General features: G+C 49.5%; 1 protein-coding gene across 6 annotated transcripts; it reads left to right on the forward strand.

Moving 5' to 3' along the window:
• Nucleotides 1-1,114: 1,114 nt before the first annotated feature.
• Nucleotides 1,115-10,710, forward strand: MAPRE1 (microtubule associated protein RP/EB family member 1). Of its 6 annotated transcripts, none has more exons than XR_003988394.1 (8): nucleotides 1,115-1,217; nucleotides 1,885-2,008; nucleotides 4,814-4,959; nucleotides 5,512-5,716; nucleotides 6,064-6,173; nucleotides 6,794-6,946; nucleotides 7,318-9,938; nucleotides 9,988-10,710. XR_003988394.1 is itself a non-coding variant. In XM_030462806.1 (7 exons), the coding sequence occupies exons 2-7, from the start codon at nucleotides 1,888-1,890 to the stop codon at nucleotides 7,372-7,374; spliced, it is 792 nt and encodes a 263-aa protein (XP_030318666.1). In that variant the 5' UTR covers nucleotides 1,115-1,217; nucleotides 1,885-1,887; the 3' UTR covers nucleotides 7,375-10,710. The 6 variants fall into 6 exon arrangements, 3 of the variants coding, with proteins under 3 accessions (XP_030318666.1, XP_030318668.1, XP_030318667.1); XR_003988395.1 differs by having other exon boundaries at nucleotides 10,086-10,710; XR_003988393.1 differs by having other exon boundaries at nucleotides 7,318-9,911; nucleotides 9,961-10,710.
• Nucleotides 10,711-20,873: the final 10,163 nt, after the last annotated feature.

The following is a 20,873-nucleotide window of genomic DNA, read 5'->3' on the forward strand; positions in this document are numbered from 1 at the left end:
AAGAGCTGGTGCAGTTTGAAGGCTTTTTCCCCTGATCCTGCTCGGAGGTTTCTCACCCTCGTGTGGGGCAGGTTCCAGCTGCATGCCTCTGCTTAAGGAAACTGTAGATGGGGGTCTGACAGCACTCAGGGGACAAGTGGCACCTTTGTCACCAGCCCTGGAACCCAACGTGGGGTGACAGCCTCTGCCTCGGGATCCGAGGATGACTTTTATTGTTCTAACACACAACTTCCCCTCCGTGGCATCTCCTGGCATACTCCAGTGCTCACATCCTTTCCTATCTGAGCAAAAATAAAGAGAAGAGGGGGGAAAAAACTACAAGGAGTTGGGGAAAGTAAAGAAAGGTGAAGGAGGGATGGGAATTGGCATGAAGCTGACTCGCCACGGGCTGTAGCTGAGGAGTGATGTGTGAATTACTGTCCCGCCAGAGCTGCCTCGTGTTGTGTCTGTAACAAAGGAAAGGAGAGGTGGATCTCTGAAAGGTCTTCATAGTAACTGTTTACAGGATTCTAACTCTCCCTGGTGCTATGTTTTTAGGTTAAGGATTTTTTTAATGTTTTTGTACAATCTTTTTCCCAAAAATAAAGCTCACGTATTTGTGTCTGAGCAGACCTCACGTGCCTCTTGTATTGGGAAGACTCAAAACCGTTTGGTTTTCACGTGGGGGGGCGGAAGAAAGGGGATCCAGGTGCACTGATCACCACTGGATCGCTGTCTAGTTATCGATCTGTGTCCGTGTGAACGCGCGGTTCTGATTCGGCGAACCCAGCCCGTGAAAGGGGAGCGTCTGAGGGCTGGGCTGCGGAGGAGCGCGGCTGCTCCGGCCTGAGCTGAGCTGAGAGGCACAGCCCTGAGGAACCACACCCCGGCACTGCCCCTGCCCCCGGTTCCGGTCCCGGTTCTGCTCCCGGTCCCGGTTCTGCCCCCGGTCCCGGTCCCGGTCCCGCCCGTGTTCCCGCTCCCTCCTGAGGCGGCTGTGAGGCAGCACGCGGGCATACGACGGGTGGGCGGGGCCTGGGGGCACAGCCAATAGGCGAGCTCGCAGGCGGGGCGGGGCTGGGCGGAGCCTCCTCCCCGTAGCTCCGCCCCTTCTCTTCTCAGGGAGCGGCGCCCGCTGCCGACGCGTCCCCGTGACGTCATCGTGACGCCATCGCGTAGCGTGCGGGTGACGGGTGGGGCCGGTTTGAAGCGGCGGAGCCGGAGCCGGAGCGGGGCAGGTAACGGGGCAGCGAGCGGCGGGGAGGCGGCAGCGGGGCACGGGCGGGCGGGGAGGCGGCACCGGGGGCATGGCGGGGTTGGCGGGGTGGGGCGGAGCGGCACGGGCCGGGCCAGCAGCCGGCGGGCTGTGAGGAGACCCGAGTGAGGCCTGCAGGGCCCGGCCGAGCCTGCCCCGGGCGCGGCCCTCCGGCTCTGCGGGGCCTCCGGGGGCAGGAGGCGGCGGAACAGAGCGGGTGTGGGGGCGCGGGGCCGGGCCGCGCCCCGCCCGGGGAAGGGCAGAGTGGTGCGGTGCGGTCGGCCCTGCCCGGCGGCAGCTGCACCGGGGCTGGGCGGGCGGCTCCGCTTTGTGCCGGCGGGGCTGGGCGGGCATTGCTCCGGCGGGGCTCCCCTCTGGAGAGATCCCGGGCTGCCCCGGGAAGCGTTCCTGGCCTGCTGGATCAGCTGCAGCCGTGGCTCCTCTCAGCAGTTTGCCTGTCAGTGCCTCGGCCTTGGTTTTCCTTCCAGAAGCCCCAAAACGTCTCCCGCGGAGTTGTGATGAGAATCGGGTCCTCCCAGCAGTTCCCGGGCTCGTCGCTTTCCTCTGTGTCGCGATATGCTCGGCGGTTTTGTCAGGAGGGCAGGCGGGGAGGGGTCTGCGGTGCTGACACCTCTGGTTCTGTCTTTCAGAAAATGGCAGTGAATGTGTACTCTACTTCAGTGACTAGCGATAACTTGAGTCGACATGACATGCTGGCGTGGATCAATGAGTCTCTGCAGCTGATGCTGACAAAGATTGAACAGCTGTGCTCAGGTGAGGGCTGGGTGTCACAGTGGGGGGTGTCCCCGGTGCTGTGGGGGTACTGCTGCCCCGGGTCAGCTGCCTGGGCTGGCACTCGGTACCAAGAGGCATGGTCAGCAGGCTGACCTGGTTGTGGTTTGACCTTTGCTGAAGAAGTTGTTAATAATGTGAGCATAATGAAAGGGCACTTTGCTCTGAGTCAGTGCAGAGCTGCAGTGAGAAGGAAATGTGAGTGGGGATGGAGAGAAGACTCAGGAGAAGGAGTGTGTCCTGAGGAGTCAAGCATTTAGTCTGGTGGATGAAGTTCTAGAGTGCAGTAACTCACCTAAACAAGGGGTGTCTGAGGGGAGGGAACTGCCTGGAGATTTGGGAGGGCTCTGGTTGGGCAGAGGCAGAGTGTGAGGAAGGCATCCTGGTGACTCTTGTGTTCTCCTGGCTCAGCAGTGTGTGTGTCTGTGTCCCCACAGCTCACCCTGGCTCTGCACAGCTGAGCTGAAAAGGGGAAGTGATTGTGGCACAGAAATGGAATCAAATGTCAGCCCAGGGAGAGGTGTGTGTGGGAGGAGGCTGGTGGGAGCAAAGGGAAAGTAACAGTCTGTGGAGTCAGAGCTGGAAAAAAACCACCTAAGGCTCAAAATGCAGCCTAGGTAAAAGGTGGTGATTTGGGTAACTGCAACAGGCAGTGAGAGGGGCTTGGTGAAAAGTGGGAGTGCAGCTCCCAGGGGGAGTTTGAGCCAAGGTCTTGCTCACAGAATGAAAATGTGGAATAAAAGAAGGAAAAAACTTGAAGTTTTTTGGCCTCTCACTTGGGCCTGTGGCTGTGGCCATGGAAGAGACATTCAAAGGTGACAGACACAGGGGACTTCAGTACCTGGCAGGAATCTGCAGTGGCTTTTGTCTCACAGGACAACAGAAGAGCTGTAAGGATGCAGGGTCTGGATCTCCCAGGCAGTGTCCTCCTGCTGACAGGCTTGCTGTGTGCACTGCTGATGTGTCCAGCTGAGGTTTTGCTAAGGGTTGGTGTAAGCCTGGATGCTGCAGGAGCTCTGTGTCCAGGGCAGTGCTGGCTCTGCACACCTCCAGCCCCAGAGCTGTGGATGGGACATGTTCTGAGCAGTGTCCCTTTCCTCTCTCTGCAAACCCCCTCCTGCCTCTGCAGGGCTGGGGTGGCTTTCCCTGCCTGTCACAGCCACGTGGGAGTCTCTGGCCTTGCTTTGGTGGAGGCAGCAGCAGCTTGGGGTTGCATCAACACACAAGAGGTGACCTTTGGCTTCAGCTGCCATCTCTCTGTCACTCTTATCTCTCAGGCTACCAGCAGTTAGCAAACCCCTGATTTTTGGCAAACCATGTTTGTTTGTTTTTTGAGCTGGAGTTCTTCAGCAAGTGAGCTCAGGGGCAGTGGAGATCAAACAGCACAGATTCTTCTGTTATTCACTTCACCAGTGGGTGAGCAGGTGAAAGTGGAGGCCCTAAAGACCTGCAGAGGGAATTGATTGGTGACAGCATCAGTCTGTCTGTTGGCTGTGATGAACAGACCAGTTCAGGGGAACACTGTGCTGAGCTGTGCTGGGCTGTGCTGAGCTGTGCTGGGCTGTGCTGAGCTGTGCTGGGCTGTGCTGGGCTGTGCTGAGCTGTGCTGGGCTGGGCTGTGCTGAGCTGTGCTGGGCTGTGCTGAGCTGTGCTGGGCTGTGCTGAGCTGTGCTGGGCTGTGCTGGGCTGTGCTGGGCTGGGCTGTGCTGGGCTGTGCTGGGCTGGGCTGTGCTGGGCTGGGCTGAGCTGTGCTGGGCTGAGCTGTGCTGGGCTGAGCTGTGCTGGGCTGAGCTGGGCTGGGCTGAGCTGTGCTGGGCTGAGCTGTGCTGGGCTGAGCTGTGCTGGGCTGAGCTGTGCTGGGCTGAGCTGTGCTGGGCTGAGCTGTGCTGGGCTGAGCTGTGCTGGGCTGAGCTGTGCTGGGCTGAGCTGTGCTGGGCTGAGCTGTGCTGGGCTGAGCTGTGCTGGGCTGAGCTGTGCTGGGCTGAGCTGTGCTGGGCTGTGGAGCCTCCAGGTGCCTCCCAGTAACTCGTCCCCTTGCTGTGGGATGGTTTGGGTTAGGGTTGTGTTTGCTCAGCCCATTGTCACTGGTGGGAGGAGTAACACAGAACGTTGTGCTTAGGTTGCCAGCTGTGGGGCAGTTGCACATCATCACTGCAGAGTCAGGGTAGAGTTAATCTTTAGAGGGGGTTGTTTGTGCTACCAAAGTTGTTTTCTTTGGAGGTGGTGTCTGCTCTTTGGGGCTGAGCTGAATCCTTCTTTTACTCTTAGTACAGTAAGAGACAAACTGAAGGACAGTTCTGTAAGAAAGAAACATTCTCATTTCAGTTCTTTGATTAAGGCTTGATTTAAATATAGTTCAGCTTCATGTGGCCTCTTACCTTTGAGGGCAACTTGAAGTGTGTATGGATTCTGTTTGTAGTGAGTATCACTATTTTAATAATGATTAAACATAACCTTCAGAGCAGTTATTTTTCCTAGTTAACACTATCAGTGTTGATAAGGGGAGGTTACATGCCTGTGGGACACATCTAACAGCTCAGATCTGGACAGAGCTCAAGCCATGAGACCAGAAGTTTGGTTCTGCAGCTTGCTTAAGCTTATTTATGGCTGTGCTGCACCAAAACTGGAGAGCAGAGGTTCCTGTTCTGTTGCTTTTGTTGCCTTTCAGGGGTTGTGTGGCTGAGGACTGACTGGGGTCAGTTTGCTGATCTGACTCAGAAGCAGCTTAGGGAGGGTGGTGAGGTGGCTTGGTTCATCCTGGGGTTTCTGTTCTTCTCCTGTTGGCAGGTGCTGCATACTGTCAGTTTATGGACATGCTCTTCCCAGGGTCTGTAGCACTCAAGAAAGTGAAGTTTCAAGCAAAATTGGAACATGAGTACATCCAAAACTTCAAGATTCTACAAGCAGGTTTTAAACGAATGGGAGTTGACAAAGTAAGCTGGGGGGTGACTGGTTCTCTGGGCTCTTGCTGCCAGAGGAGGGGGAATGTACTTTAAAAGTTGGAAAAAGAAGACTGGAGAGAGTTTGCTTTTGGTTTATAAATCTCAAAGCTTTTGGGTTTGGTTTGCACTGAGGCCTTGGCTTGGTTTGGGACAATATCTGCTTTACTCCAGCCAAGGATAGGTTTCCAGTTCTTAATGATGACATTAATTGTTCAATTCAATTTAATGGAATTTATGTAGCACAGAATGATCATGAAGTTTCTGTGAGGTAAGGCTTACTTGAGCTTCCTCTTTGAACCATGGTTGGATGGGGTATGTTCCCCCAGGCCCCTGCTGTGGCAGTCAGCCCTAAGCTACCCAGTTATTAGCCAAAACCCCTCCTCTTTGACACAGTTGTGTTTTAGGAGGATTTTTCTCTAGACTGGACAAAGAATTACATTTGCCTGTCTTCTGAGTGCACTCATTTTAACTAACTTTATAAAGAGAGAGAGGTTGTTCACCCTTAATCTGAGTTTGACCTTTTTTATGTTTCCCCTTCTCCAGATAATTCCTGTGGACAAACTAGTGAAAGGAAAATTCCAGGACAACTTTGAATTTGTTCAGTGGTTCAAAAAATTTTTTGATGCAAACTATGATGGGAAGGAGTATGACCCTGTGGCTGCTCGACAAGGCCAAGAGACAGTATTACCAAACCTTGTCACTCCAGCTGTCAACAAACCCAGGAGATCTCTCAACTCCAGCACTGCAGGTAGAGAAAACAATTAAAAGATTATTTAGATCATTAACAACTCTGGGGAGAGTAAGACTGGGCTGCTGTTTAAAGTCAGTGTGTGAATTTCCAGCATTCTGCAGAGCTGGTAGGCTTCACAGATTGAGCTGTGCTGTAGCACCCAGTGGGCTGGAAGCTACAGGAAGGTAAAATATTGGCAAGGATTGGTGCCAACACTGGCCAAAAAAGCCCCAGATGTCCATGTCGTGTGGAGAGGAGAAGGCAGGAACACTCTGACATGCCTGCACGTGTTTGGAAGGGGGGCAGTAGCTGTAGGAGGCAGGCAGGGAGGTCTTGTGGGGGGATCTAACAGAGTTGTCTTGCAGCCCCCCAGAGGCCCATGGTCACACCGAGGACTGCAGCGAACCCCAAAGCTGGGACTGGAATGGGCAAAAAGGCTGCAGGGGACGAGGAGTCTGCAGGACTGATTGAGCAGGTGTGTTGTGCAGCATGGCCTCTGCTCCCAGCACCACTCCAGCTTCTGCTTGGTAATATCTGAAATGCCTGGGTCAGGCAGATGGGAGCAGATGTTCTGAATCTGGTAAACTCATCTCAAATCACTTAATCAGAAGCCTTCATTAGCATGGTCTTGCTCTCCTGATAGGAGGGAAGCCCTCTCTGCAGTGCTCAGACATGTGGAGCTGGGCTGTGCCCTGCCACACATAGCAGTGTTTTCAAGTATTTCCACAGCTGTGTGGCAGCCATCACAACATTCCAACTGAGCTATGAGCAGCTGCTGCCTCCTGGAATACTGAGTGCAGTACAGCTGAGGCTGCCATGAGATCTGTCCTGAAAGAACAAGGAAGCTGCAGGCAGTTAGCACTGCACTTGTTTCATGTAATAAGCCTTCAGAATTTCCAAGGTTGGATGGGGTGTTTCTTGTGGCAATAATGTTATAATTTGAGGAACAGAACTTCTCTCACAGTCTCCCTTCTTCCCCCCCTCCACCTTGATTAATTCAGGAGTGCTTTGCCTATTAGCACCCTGCCTTTTGAACATTACAACTAAATTCTCTTTGGGTGGACACATACAATTTTTTTTTATGCCCTTTGGCAGATCAATGTATTGAAACTTACTGTTGAAGATCTGGAGAAGGAGAGAGATTTCTACTTTGGGAAATTGAGGAACATTGAGTTGATCTGCCAGGAGAATGAAGGCGAGAATGATCCAGTGTTGCAGAGGATTGTGGAAATTCTTTATGCCACAGATGTAAGTAATCTGGTACCAATTGTGTCAGATAGTTCTTCCCTGCCTGTGTAATTGGAAGCTGGTTTGCTTTCCAGGGCTCACTCTGTTTGTACTTGTTTGTTTGATTTTTTCCTTTAGGTTTATGGCCTAGATTTCTCCTGTAATAAAGGAACAGATAACATAGCTCTAGTCAGGCAGCAAACCAGGGTAGCAGTTCATGCACAGTGTGTAACAGATAGATCAAAGACAAGGAAAAGAACTCTCCTGGCAGTATCTTGTGACACTATAAATGGTGACTGAAGTCCATCTATCCTAAGTGAAAGAAGCCTGCAGAGTAGCCAGGAACTGGTGACTTCTCTTTTCACTCAAGCACTTGTTTTCTCCCCCCTCAGGAAGGCTTTGTGATACCTGACGAAGGAGCACCGCAGGAGGAACAAGAAGAGTATTAACAGATCACACACTGTACCAGCAGAGCAGCAACATCAGAATTCTTTGCCCCAGATCATGTGCTTAACTGTAAAATACTCCACTTTATTCTTAGAGGACTCACTGGTTTCTTCTCATAAGCAAAAAAAAAAAAAAGTACCTCTTCTTAAAGTGCACTTTGCAGAAGTTTCACTTTTACAGTGAGTTGGAGTTAGGAGCTCTCTCTCACTTTGTAGCAGAGCAGTATTCACATCTAGCTGGTATATTTAGGGAGCAAGAGGCTGAATATTTGGAACTTGTTGCAGAATGGTTTGCTGGTAAAACACTGGTTTGTGGGAAGACTCTTTTTGTATCTGAGGTGGTGTGTAGTAGAGAAATTAAAGACTCTGACTCACAGAAAGATGGAGTTAATGTGAAATTGCAGCACAGAAATGATAATAAAATGCCTTAAGAGTATTTAAAATATGCTTCCATATGCCAAATAGAAGTAATGTGACAGGAGATTTTATGTGCTTCATATTGGGGTAGACACTTGTTTAACTCCATTCACTGCTGTCTGAGAGGCCTTGCTGGCAATCTCACTTTGTCAGCAAGTGCTGGAAAGGGACTATTGAAACAAAACTCCATTCCTATGTAAAGCTGCTTAGCAAGTGATTAGTTCTCGATGAAATAGGCCTTAAGGTTGCCTGTCACAAGATTAGAGGGAGTATGAACAGCTGAGACACATAAATTACCTTGAAGAGTGCTAAAGCCTTTTCCTGTGGCATTGTGGCTAATGACTTTGCCAAAATGTACTGTGTTTTCTGTAAGAAAAGCAAAACAGAATACCCAAACAAGAGAAAAAGCAAAGGGCACCCAGTCTTACTTCTAAAATGTTCTTCAGAAGTGATTTTCCTTCCTGGCTCTTGTTTTTATTTGTCCTGTTTCTTTTTGGGTTTGTTGCTATACTTTTTGCTCTCTCACTTGTTCTTTTCCCTTTCCCATCCCAAGGAATGCTGATCCAGTCTGGTGGCTGTAACAGGACTTAGGCTGTGCAGCTGTCTTAGGATGAAAGTGAATGGAGCACATGAGGATGATGATTTTTCTCTCTTTTTCTGGCTTTTTTTTTTTTTCCCAAACTAGGCCATATCTAATAATAGTACTTGCCAGTTCAGTAGTCTTCTGGGGTAAAAACTAAAGATGCTGGCTAACAGAGCTAATGTTATTGCAGAAAATACAGTACTGAGACTAACTTAAATATTAATATTTAAAGTACTTTCCTTACCTGTCCTTTTTTGCTATCATGCCCCTCATTACTGTTGTGTTTGGCAAGATCCTGCAAGACTTCAATCCCCCTTCACTACTGAGACTGATCAGTCCTGTTGTGCTTGTATTCATTTGTTTCTGGTGGTAGCTTGTCCTAAAATGTGTGTAGGAGAGCATCTTATGGTAATTGTTGTGTAGTGCATGAATCTTTGTGAAATCCAGAGAAAAACCCAAATTCAGTGAATGCCAAAAATGCAAGTATCTAGCCATTGTTTAAAATTGCAGTGGTGCTATTTCTCTTGTGGCCTTTCAGACTTTTTGTTGCCCTAAAACTCCATTTTACTGAGAAACCATATTTGACTTGGATTTTTCATGACAGGGTTTTTCTATTTTAAGCAGTTTTTAAATAAAGTTCTGTATTTCAAGAGTGTCATGTCTACTGAAGTCTCTGATGCTTTCAGACACGGTGAGGCCAAGCTGAAGCTGGTGAGAGTTCTCTTGGTGAAGCTTGCAGGACCTGCACTCTCAGCTTTCATGCTCCAGTCCTGGTTAGGATCCTTGCTGACTGGGGTAGCAGTGATGTGGGAACCTCCCTGTGGGTGTGCAGGGGTAACCACTGCCACAGCTTTAGGGGGTTATTTTTCCCCTCTCCCACAAGGGAATGGAAGGCAAGTGTTTCCTTGGCTTCCTCCTCCTAATGGTGTGAGAATGGGGCTGTAGATCAGGAATGCTGCCACCTGAGTTTGTGTTTGAAGTGTTTCAGAACTGCTAAACCCTGCTTGTTAGTGGCAAACGAGACGTTAACTGCATCTGTCACCCCTCTGAGCACACTGGCTGTGAACCCCTTGCTTTGTCTCATGTGCAGTGTGTGTTCCATAGTGAAGTGTCTCTGGCACAGGTGTGTGCACAGCCTGGTGTCTGTGTGCTGTCTGTCCCCCAGAGAACCCCTCCCAGCCCCCCCGCAGTGCTCTGCATCCTCTGGGGAGCAGCAGGAGGCTCTGCTGGCATCACCCAGCTGCGGGGGGCTGGGCAGGTGTGGGTGTGGGATGGGGGTGATGAGGCACATAAAATCTTCTCTACCATTACTTACCTGCTCTGAGTTGGGAAGCATATTTTTTTTAGACTCTAATTTACTGTTCCATTCCATTATTCCAGCATTACTGCAGCAGCTCCAAGCAAAAGATGGCAACAGCACCTGGGGGCTAGGAGAGGAGTTCTGGGGTGTCTGCTCTTTGCCATCTGGCTTTGCACTGGGACCTGGTTGCTTCAAGTCTCTAACAGGAGTGCAAGGGTGGAACTGTGGAGCACCCAGGAGGTTGGTTTGGGTCTGTGAAGCACCCAGGTGATGAACTGGGCTGCAGGAGGTTGGTTTGGGTCTGTGGAGCACCCAGGTGATGAACTGGGCTGCAGGAGGTTGGTTTGGGTCTGTGTAGCACCCAGGTGATGAACTGGGCTGCAGGAGGTTGGTTTGGGTCTGTGTAGCACCCAGGTGATCAGCTGGGTTACAGGAGGTTGGTTTGGGTCTGTGGACCAAGGAACTGTCCCTGTGCTGGGAGGAGGCTGAGTCAGGAGGAGCACTGGTGTGCATTGTGAGACTGTTGAATGCCTGGAGCATTACAGAACTCAACTGAAGCTGCAGTCTTTAAGTCAAATGCTGCTAAGATTTCCAGTTGCTTACATCACTCTTTGCTACTGAGATGAGTTATAAATACTATGGGAACAAACTCATGTGGTCAGGTTGTGACTGCATTACAGATATCTTGGCATAATCTGTTTTTAATGTCCTTTTTGGGAAGAAAATAACAATAAGCCCAACTTGAACCCTTAGACTTAACACAGCTACTCTGTTACCCTGGTACAGTACCTGCTGTTAAATGCCTACTTGCTGGAACAATTCTGGGAGCACCCAACTTTTCTTAGTTTTATTTGAGAAATGAACAGAATGGAAGCAGTGGAAAGCTGCCCCCTCCTTTCTGTACCAACATGTCTTACTTGCAGGTGGACTTGTGGATGTTTTTTTAACTTTTATTGTTCAATTTTTAAAGCATTTCTGGTTTGCAATGACAATTCTTACTGTAACTATTAAAAGCCTTCAAATAAAGGCCCAAAACTTACCTTGCTGTGGTATCACATCTCTAACGTGGCTGCTTGAGTGCTTTGTCTGTTCACATGTCCATCCCCAGGAGCCTCTGTGTCCTTCAGGAGCTGCAGTTTTCCTTTCTCAAAACATCCTTCCAAGGGTAGGGCTGGAATCTACTTACAAGAAAGGTGTAATTTTTTTTTTGTTGGTTTTTTTGTTTGGTTGGTTGGTTTTGTGGGTTTTTTGGTTTGGTTTTTGTTTTTGTGGGGTTTTTTTGTTTGGTTTTTTCCCCCCTGTGTTGTTTTTGTTTTCTTGTCCAGTGTAATACCCTGAAGTGGGGATCAGACTGTCTGGATGGAAGTTCTGTTTTTTGAGAGTATGCATGCTTACACTGTTATTAAGGCAGATAATCTGTATTTTCCAAGAAAATGTTTTGTGTCTTCTGTCTTTAATAGAGAAGGAACAAAGTTTAAACTGGAATTTTCTAGGACCAAAAAGAACGTTTCCAGGAGGCAATCCCAGCTTTGAGGGGCAAAGGCCACTTTCTGTAAAAATTACTCTTATTTCCAGCACAGCTAGTTGGCTTTTTGAACTGTGGCCTTTAAATAATATATATACTAAATGTATTTATATGTAATTTGATGCATAAATATTTCTTTAAGCCATATATAAATGTTTAAATAGCATGAGTAAATGTGTATGTGTATGACATATGTAGTATTCTATATAGATACCTTTGGCTGACCTGTCAGAACTGGAGGAAACCCAAACTGGGGTGGGTTTTGCTCCAAGTCTGAGCAATGTTTTTCAGACATTTTCCTGTGGAAACCAGTTCTGTGAAATGGTTTTCTGTCAGTCTCCTCTGGCTGACCCTGTCCCCGGGGGATGCCCAAGGATGGATGGGCACTAGGGAGACATTGAATCTCCTGGGACAGGCTGGACATGAGCCCTGACACCCAGTGAGCTGCAGAGGGGGGTTGTGGAGCAGTGAGCAGATGGGGTTAAAGGGAGGGGGCTCCATTTTCAACACCTGGGTGCAGCCCCCTGTTTGATCTTGGCTTTCCAGCTGCCTGGGAGGATGAGGAGGGAAGACTGAGAGGTTGGTGAGGTTTGGGTGGTGGAGGTGTTGCTGCAAGGGTGAGGAGCACCACGAGAAGGGTTAAAGATCCTCCTCTGGTGCTGGGCTGAGGGACACAAGGAGCTGGGGGCAGCTGGTTTCCTTCTTTTTCACATCCAGCTGCTCTTTCTGACCCTCCCTGGAAATTCCAGTTACAGTAGATCCTTATTTAATACTTGGGTGGATGTGAAGACCTTACCAGCTCTGTCCCCTCCCATGTAACACAGATTGCTGCTGTTCTGTCCAGGCTGGGTCACATCCTGTGTGCCCAGGAGGTGAAGCTGGGGGTCAGCAGCATGTGCAGGGTTTGGTGCTGCCCCCACCCTGAGGGTGTCTGGGGGGAGCTGGGGAATCCTCACCCAGCCTGGGCTCAGCCCTGCTGCCATCCCTGGGAGATGTCACGGTGCACGTGGGCTGCTCTTGTGCAATGATTCCCTGCACGAGGGGAAGGAGCAGCCGTGGTGCAGCTGAGCAGAAAGGAAAAAACAAAACAAAAATCAAATCTGTTTCTCCAGCTTTGTTAAACCATAACTTGGATGGTGTCAGTCAAACAGCTTCAATGAGCCACTGGGTGCTGTGAGGATGCTTGGAAATTTTTGGAAATTTTTGAAATTTAGGAACGTTTTGATTAGTGAGTGATATCCATGACACAATTTAAAACTTCAGAGTCACACTGGAGCTTGTTGTGTGTGCAAAATGACTGCAGGTTCCTGTGCAAGCTGGGAAGCAGGCTGTATGCATGGCCAGTTTATAACTGATGGCACCCCATAGCTGTCTGGGTGCAGAAGGGCTCTGAACTGCACCAGTCAGGCTTCCAATAAATGCATTTGCTGATTTGGAAAGTGTAGAAATATGCTGCAGGGTTCTTTTTGGGTTCACCTTTGGTACAGCACTATTACAGCATTGCCATCTTCATGGTCTTTTTCTCTCTGTTATGAATTACCTGGCTGAGTCTAGGTCTCAATTCACAGGGCTTGTTTTCACAGGTTGGAATGAGGTCTGCATGGCAATGAAAGAAATTATCTATAATGCTAAAAATAAAGATGCTGATGACATGTTATGCAGTCTGACATTGCCTGTGATGCTTCACAGCCTAATGACACTGTCCTCTGTGATGAAAGATGAGGGCTAAGGAGTAGCTGCTGCAAAACTAATTTCCTGATTTATTTAAAAAGGAAAAAAATCAAGCATCATTTATTACTGGTGTAGGGCAGCGTTGATTTTCATAGCTGTCTTCCATAATTCTTGCTCTTGTCAACATGACAGAACCCCAAGTAATTGATTTTGCTCCCCCTTTGATGCTGTGCAAATGGAATCACTGCTTGTCTTGCAGGGAGGGTGTCTGGGCTGTGTGCTACCCAGATTCAGAAGCAGGGATACCATGCTGGAAAGCAAATCCCACCAAAGTGCCTGAGAAAGTAATCCCACTGCCAGGCATTTCTGAGGCACAGTTTTGCTTTAAGAGGGGTTTGTATTTGTCTTCCACTTACATGTTCTCTTGTGTGCCATGAAAAATGTCTGCTACTGAAACCTTTGTTTTTTCATCAAGGAGAAAACATGAGCATCCTTCCTGGTGAACTGGCTTAATAAACCAACCCCTCATTTAAGAACAAAGTCTACTATAAAGTAATAAATTTGATAATAAATTACTCCTGTAAATGGGCTCTCTCTGGTGTTGAAACTGTTGGCTTTGGCCATTGTATGCAAACCCATGAATTTAACAGACTGTGCCTGTTACAAAAGCAAAGCTGGATGTATGGCCAGCAGCTGCTCTCCTTCCTGGGCTGCAGACTCAGGAAGGTGAAGTGCCCTGGCTGGGAAGGCTGAAAGGACTGGGGTTAATCTCATCTGGAGAGAAGACTGCACTGAGGCTGGGGTTGAGACTGCTGTACAGGAGTCTGACCATAGCCAGGGTGAAACAAACTCCTGGAATTAAATTCCATGCGGGACAAATATTTGTTTTGCAGCACTAAATGCAGGGCAGAACGTGACTTCCAAACATGTCAGGCAGAACAGGACTTCCACAGGAGAGTGTGAAGTTTGGCAGCCACTTAGCTGGAAGGTAAAAATCCTGCCTGCACTGCAGACAGACATTGGTTTAGATCCCCCTGTCCTGAGGTCCCTTCTGCTGCTCTGCTCTTCTCCCTCCCATTCCCATCTTTTTTTCCTCTGCCTTGCAACTCTCCTGCACACAGAGAGCACCCATGGAGTGAAGCCCCTCCAGCTGGCTTCAGAGCTCTCAAACCTGGGTGCAGAGGAAGCAAGGACAGGAGCAGTGTTGCAGGGTGGTGGGAGTGAGTTTACAGCTGATGGTGTCAGTGAAAAATGCTGTTTTGTTTCTTTGCTTTGCCCAGCTCCCCTGAAACAGCAACCCCTGGGCTGTGTGTGAAGCCAGGGTGCCCCCAGCCTGCCCCAGCCCCGTGTCCCTTGTCAGGGGATCTCCTCTGCAGAGCAGGCACCAGATTCTTTCACAGTGGTGGCAACAAATGTGCTGGGATGTTTTGCCTCCTGCCATGGGACAGCTGTGACACGGCCTTGGGTTACTGGGGGAGGGGGATGCTCCAGGGAATGCCTCCCTTACAGCAGCCCCCGGGACCAGACATCTGTGCCCCCCTCTTGTGGGAGGGGTGTCTGGGCTGGGGGGATAACACTGCTCTGCAGCTCGGGTTGCATTCCCTGGGGTGTCAAACCTTGTGTGCCCTTCCTGAGCTCTGCTCCTGACACCTGGAGATGATTCTGCTCATTTCTCATGAACTCTTTCAGTTCCTGGGCTGAGCTCCAGGGTGGCTGCTGGGTGCAGTGCAGTCACAGGGGCAAATTCCAGGTGCTCCCTAATTAATTCTCAGGAATTAATTCCCACCCCTGCTCTCACTCATGCTTTGCAAGTGGTGAAGCTTTTCTATGCTGCTTTTTTTTTTTGTTTCTCACTACTAAGTGGTATGGAAACAACTAAGCATCACTTCTGCCACTTTAGGTATATTTTTCAGCCATTTGTAGCTGTCCTCCTGGTCTTCAGGCAGTGCATTTGTTTCCAGCAGCAGAGCTGACACATCTCTCCAAGAGCTCTCTACTTCGCAGAGCAGACCTTGGAGCAGCAAGCTGCTGCTGTGGCTGTGCACCTCCAAGGGGCACTGAATCTGGTGGATAAAATTCCTCTTGGATATTTTTATTGCCCATAAGCTACTGGAATAATATAAATATTCATAAGAGTGGATCAGTGGCACTCCTACTTCTCTCCTTGCTTGTACCTTCTTATATCAACATGGGAATGGTGCTTTGCTGCTGATGCTCCTGAGTCCGTGGCAGCACGGAGCAGCTCTGATCCCTGGGATCCTGCTCCAGGTGGCTTGTGCAGCTTCACCTCTGCCCCTGGAGAGAGAAATCCCTCTGGGAATGTTGCTGCTGACCCTCCCAAGGCCAAGATGCACACAGGGTCTGAACAACTGCTCTGAGCACAAATGCTTTATCTGCTCTGTTCTCTCAAACTCCCATTTTATCATGTGTTCCACTGGACTCTTCCTTTTCTGGAGAGGCAGAACCGGACCTGGAGAAGACTGACTGGATCCCCCCAGCCCCTCTCTTCCCCCTACAAGAAAGGTGTTTGCAGTGAAACACACAGGGCTAAACCACAGTGTCACTAAGTGAAACATTTCCTCTTTTGCAGGCACTCCTTGGGAACTGGTGCCACCAGATGAAGTCATTCCTGAGCTCAAGCTTGTTGCCTCCTGCTCAGCTGCTGATAAGAGCCCTGGTGCTTGCTCTGCTCCATTAAAATAACCCAGGCCAGCTCTGGTAAGACAGGTCTCTGCCTCCCTTCTGGAATTTATCTGTTGCACAATGGCATCAGGCCATGCTGCTGGTATTTTAACATTCTCTTCCTTCCAAACAGAACACGCTGGTACAAAACCTTCTGGTATTGTGGGGTTTTTACCTATAAATAAATGAAGCTTTTATTTTGTTTTGAAGTTGTATGAGGTGAGCTCCTGCAGGGCAGGAGGGTGGTTGGGCATTACCAGGTCAGTTTCTGTAGGGAACCTGTAGAAGTGTTCCCTTTGAAGGCATCTCCCTGGGATCCAGAGGCATTCTCCTTCCTGGCTCAGGGATCCATGGCTGAGGCAAAACTTGTGCTCCCGAGCCAGAAGAGAAGAACTTGGCAGAGTAACCCTTGGGAGAAGTGGCAGTGGAGGAGCAAGGGGATGGCAGGAGGCTGGAGCAGTGACTTGGGCTGGAGGTTGTGGCAGGGAGGTCCAGGATGAGCTGCTGCTGATCTGCCAAGGGCTTTGGGAGAGCTGTGGAAGGCTGCTTCCAGAGGGTGATCCTGCCTCCAGAGGGTGATCCTGCCTCCAGAGGGTGATCCTGCCTCCAGAGGGTGATCCTGCTTCCAGAGGGTGAATCTGCCTCCAGAGACTGAGCCCAGGGAGGTGTTGGCAGGGGATGATGGGCTCAGAGCTGGCTCTCTGGTTCTGGAGGGATGTGTCTGGGCTTTGCTTTCCTAGATGAGTGGGGCAGGATGGAGCCCAGGAGAAGTGCTGGTTTAACAGTAGGAATGTTTGGGGTCCCCTTGCTCACCTGCTCAAATCACGGATCTCCCTGGCCAGTCACCTCCCTCTACTTGCCCATTCACCTTTCAGTCCTATTTCTCTGCCTTTCCTGGCACACACTACTCAGCTTTCCCACTATTCCACTCCCCTTTTCCTTTTTCTCCCACCTCATCCTTTTTTTGTTCACACTCCTTGATTGTGTCACTTGTTTATATGCATCCCAGTCCTCTTTTCATTCCTGTTTCTCACTTTTTTCCCCCATCTCTTAGCTCTGTGTTCTCCCATCCCCCTCTGCTTTCATCACCCATTAGCCTGGCAGCAATCCACCCTCTCCTGAAAGCTGATGGGGTACAACAGAAAGCCCCAGAGCTGCAATTTGCCATGCTGGCCATTTTCCAGACCTGGTTCTGTATCTGGGCTGCTATAAACTTGGGAGACATCTCACAATGTTTTGACATCTGCAGGGGTTGGTTTGTGCTGCTCTCTCCACTCTTTCCTCCCTGTTTGCCCCTCTGGGCTGTGCTCAGCTCCTCGGGGCAGGTTGGGCAGTGTCTGCCTGGGAACACCAGGGCTCTGCCCCTCTGGTTTCTCCTGCCCGAACCATTCGGTGAGAACAAAAGATGTGAATGGTAAATTACAGCTTCCAAGAGTCTGAAATCCCAATTGCTGGCACCTGGGCTCTTCTGCTCCTCTGGTTTTGATGCTGGTGGGAGGATAATGCTGAGTCTTCTGTGGCTGTCAGCGTTCATCGGGATGTGAATTTTTTCTTGCCTCACCGAAAAAAAACCCAACCCAAACCCAAACCAAACAAACCCAAGACAACAAATCTCCCCCTGGCATCGGGAGAGATGAACTCAGAGGTGCTGGTGAGGTGATGTGAAGGCTGTGGGCTCCTTGCTCTTCTCCCCAGGAGACACCTCTCCCTGTGCTGGGAGGTTCTGGTGGTTCTGGTGGTGCCGCTGGGATGCTCAGCCCCGCCGGGACCCGCCTGGTTCTGAAGGGATTCAGCGCTTTCTGGGCCGGTGGCTGTAGCAGGAAGGGATTTCCACCAGGTGGTACTGTTGGGCTTTCGGCTGCGCCGGGAGCAGCCCTGGGCTGTCGGTACCGTTTTCCAGGGAGGATTTATGTGGTGGGATTAACCTGGGTCATCTCTGCGGAATTTTTGTTTGGTTTGGTTATTTGCACATAATCTTTGCCTATGAAGGATTTTCAGCCCGTGAGCAGCTTGCTAATTCTTGACTTCTCCCCCAAGTACCAGAATGTAGCGTTTGAGGTCTGCTGCTAGTTGTTGAAATTGTTTCTTTTGCTGCTTTGGATCTCTTATAATGCCTGCATCCTGTCAGAGCATGGCTGTGGGTGTGGGGGGTTTTGTTGGTTTGATTTGATTTGATTTGATTTGTTTTGTTTTGTTAGCAGCTGAGCAAAGCTGGGGTGGTGCTGTGGGGCTGCTCCTCAGCCATCCCTGGGGTGTCCTGCGTGGCAGGGGATGCAGAGGGCTGGATGAAGAAGGGACCTCCCCAAATTCCCTGGCCTTTTGTAAAGCAAGTGCAAGGAGAGGTGAATTTTCAGGCATCTTGGTATGTGACTTAGGTGTGAGCTTCTCCTTTGGGTCCTTTTCAAAGCCAAAGGCTGGTCCTGGTCTTTATTCATTTGGGTCCATTGGGTCCCTGCTTGGAGGATGAGCCCGTGGATCCATCTCCTGGGCTGCTCTTCCCACATCTGCTTCCTCTGCTGCCTTTTCTGCATGGCTTGTGATGTCGTGTGTCTTTGTCTTTCCACCTCTTGTAGTCTTTAGCAGTTTCCCAAATCCTGATTTTTCTAGAGCTTTCCCTTTTGTCTCCTCTTTACTCACCCTGGGATTCCCTTCCTCATGGGACTCCTTCAGACAGACACATGGAATTGTCCTCCCCAGCCTTTGCTGAGGCTCTGCAGTGTTTCAAATGACCTGCTGTCATTTTCATGCACAGCTCTATATTTTCTCTCCTCATAGGCCATCAGTGATTGCTTTAGAAAAAGGCATCCTCTGTTTTGATGGTTCCCCAGAGATGAATTTATTGGCAAGACACCATAAAAGTTCCTTTTTCTCCATTCTGCAGCTGAAATAATACATGCTTCTAATGGCCATTATTTCTGACACTCACTGTTCTAGGAGTGATATTGAGATTTGTGTCTTAATCAGCCAGTTGATGCTGGTCAGCATTAATGGCATTTCTGTTGTGTTAGCAGGGCAGAACTGTGGTAAGTTCAGTAGAAACTTTTGCAGAGGCTGCTATATAAAGCCTCTGTTCTGCGAGGGTTCTCTGGTAACGTTAAAAATAATTAAGTAGCATTCATGCAATTAGAATTTTTCTGCCTGCTCCTTCCCTGTCTTTCTGGCCTCCAGATGCTTGTTGCATGTTAATGGAATTTCACTGTGTTGCACTTGATGGATCCTTTTGTCTGCAAACCATTCCTGGCAGGGATTTATCACTGGGCCATTGTCCCCTTGTTCCAGCACAGTGAGCAACTTCACCACCTTCCCAGGGAGAGGGGAGACACAAACTGCAGCTGCAGGGCAGGGGATTCACCTGCGGGGCAGCAGCTGGGGCTGTGCTGGGCACCCCTGGCACCCACACAGCACTGCAGATGGCCTTGAGCCTTTGTTTCCTTTCTCCTTCAGAGCTGTCACACAGGCTCCAGTTCCCACAGGCTGCATTTCCACATCTCCTGAGCCACTTATTCTGCCTTTCCCTGCGTTTCCCTGATGGCTTCTGGGGCCTCTCCCAGGAGCCAGTAATGAGTTTGTTCCTCGTTCTCATTTACAACCTGTGTGAGGAGCAAGGTTCCACCTCACAAAGAACTGGTGGGTAACTGGTGAGCTCTTGGTGCCCTCTCCTCCAGGATGCACCTTGGTGGGAGGCTGGGGAAGTGCTGGACAGGGGAGCTGGAGCAATCTGTGGTGAGCTCTGATGACACAGGCACATCCCAGAGCTGTCCCCATGTTCCTGCTTCCTGGGCTGGGACATTGCCACCTCTTCTGATGAGGCTTCCCCTGGCTCCTACAGACACCCAACTTCCCCGTTGTCCAGCTCATCAAATTACACTGAGGCTTACTTAGGGTTTTTTTTTTAAAAAAAAGCTAAATTTGTTTCTCCTCAGTGCCAGTGACCACCTGGAGATGGGAGGTGGTTGTGTTGCTTTATGTTTTATCACTGCTCTGCAGCCCTGCCTGGCTTCAGTCTGCTGGGGCTGTGGTATTTGCAGGGGTTTTACATCTTTGGAGAGGTGCCCACTGGAACCCAGCAGCAGAGTGATGGAGAAGCTACCCAAATAGAAGCACCGTGCATATTAATAGTATCCCAGCAGTAAGAAACAAGTGGAATTAAATGCACTGTGTTTCTAAGAAATATCTTGGTTTCTAGCAGGCTGGAACATGAGCTGAATCCACTCACTTGCAGATCATAATGTAAACAGCTTGGTGTCCAACAAATCATCTGCCACATCAGTGGAACAAATTCAGGTTAAAGCTCTGATCATAACTCAGTGCTCTGATTTACATCTTGGTGCTCAGAATCTCTGAGCAAGGCTCTGCTCACCTGATCCATGCTGTGTCTGAGAGTCACGGATTTGGTCTGATCTGCTGTGAACTACTGAAGCCTGTAAGTTGTTTGTGTTATTTCTGTCCCTATTCCTGAAGGAATGAAAGTTTCCCCTTCTTTTTGGCAGTTAACTTTCTTGCAGTTTCTTAAAGTCACAGGGACAATTTCTGCAGAAATCATCTAGACAGAGGAGAAGATGTAAAGGTTAAACTGACAAGAACCTCCATAAATTGTTGAGCTTGTCCTTAGTGAGAACCTTCATGAATTAACTTTGTTTTATCTCTTCAGCAGATTGTGAATGGTTGGATTCCATCCCTGGTCCCTTCAGAGCTTCTGAGCTCTTTGGAGGGTCATTTGAAGAACACATCTCACATTTTGTGTATGAAACAGTCTCAGGCTTCTCATTGCTCTATCAGAATGCAGTGTCAGGCTGCGGAAGCTGCCAGAGGGATGTGTAGGTACAACCACACGGGATACTCACCCCTTACTACCCACTGACCTCCTGTGAAGGGGGACCCTGGCTCAGTAGCAGAATAATCTCATCAGAGCAGACATTTACCTCCTGGTGTTTTCTTACACTGTGACTGGTTTTATATAATTAACATGTGATTTGTTTATACTCTGCATATTCTGATTTGCAAGCACGGGAGGATGCTTGGTTCCTACCAAAAGGATTTCATTCCTAGAAATGCTTTGTTTGTCCCTGTCCCAGGGAGATCAGGGAGCAGGGCTGGAGCTGAAGTCCTGGCAGGTCCCCAGAGCCTGTGCTGTGCAGACACCAAAAGAGCTGGAGCCAGCCTGTGGCTCTGCAGGAGGTTCCTGCTTACCTATAGCTTTTAAAAAGAAAACAAGTAAATAATGAACACAGTTTATTTTTAATTGTCTTGTCCTCAAAGTGTTAGTTATTGTGGCCTCCAGCTGTTGATCTCCTAAGCTGTTGTAGGACATGTTGCTCTGGATT

Source organism: Calypte anna, chromosome 20, assembly GCF_003957555.1.
Source record: "Calypte anna isolate BGI_N300 chromosome 20, bCalAnn1_v1.p, whole genome shotgun sequence".
NCBI lineage: Eukaryota > Metazoa > Chordata > Aves > Apodiformes > Trochilidae > Calypte > Calypte anna.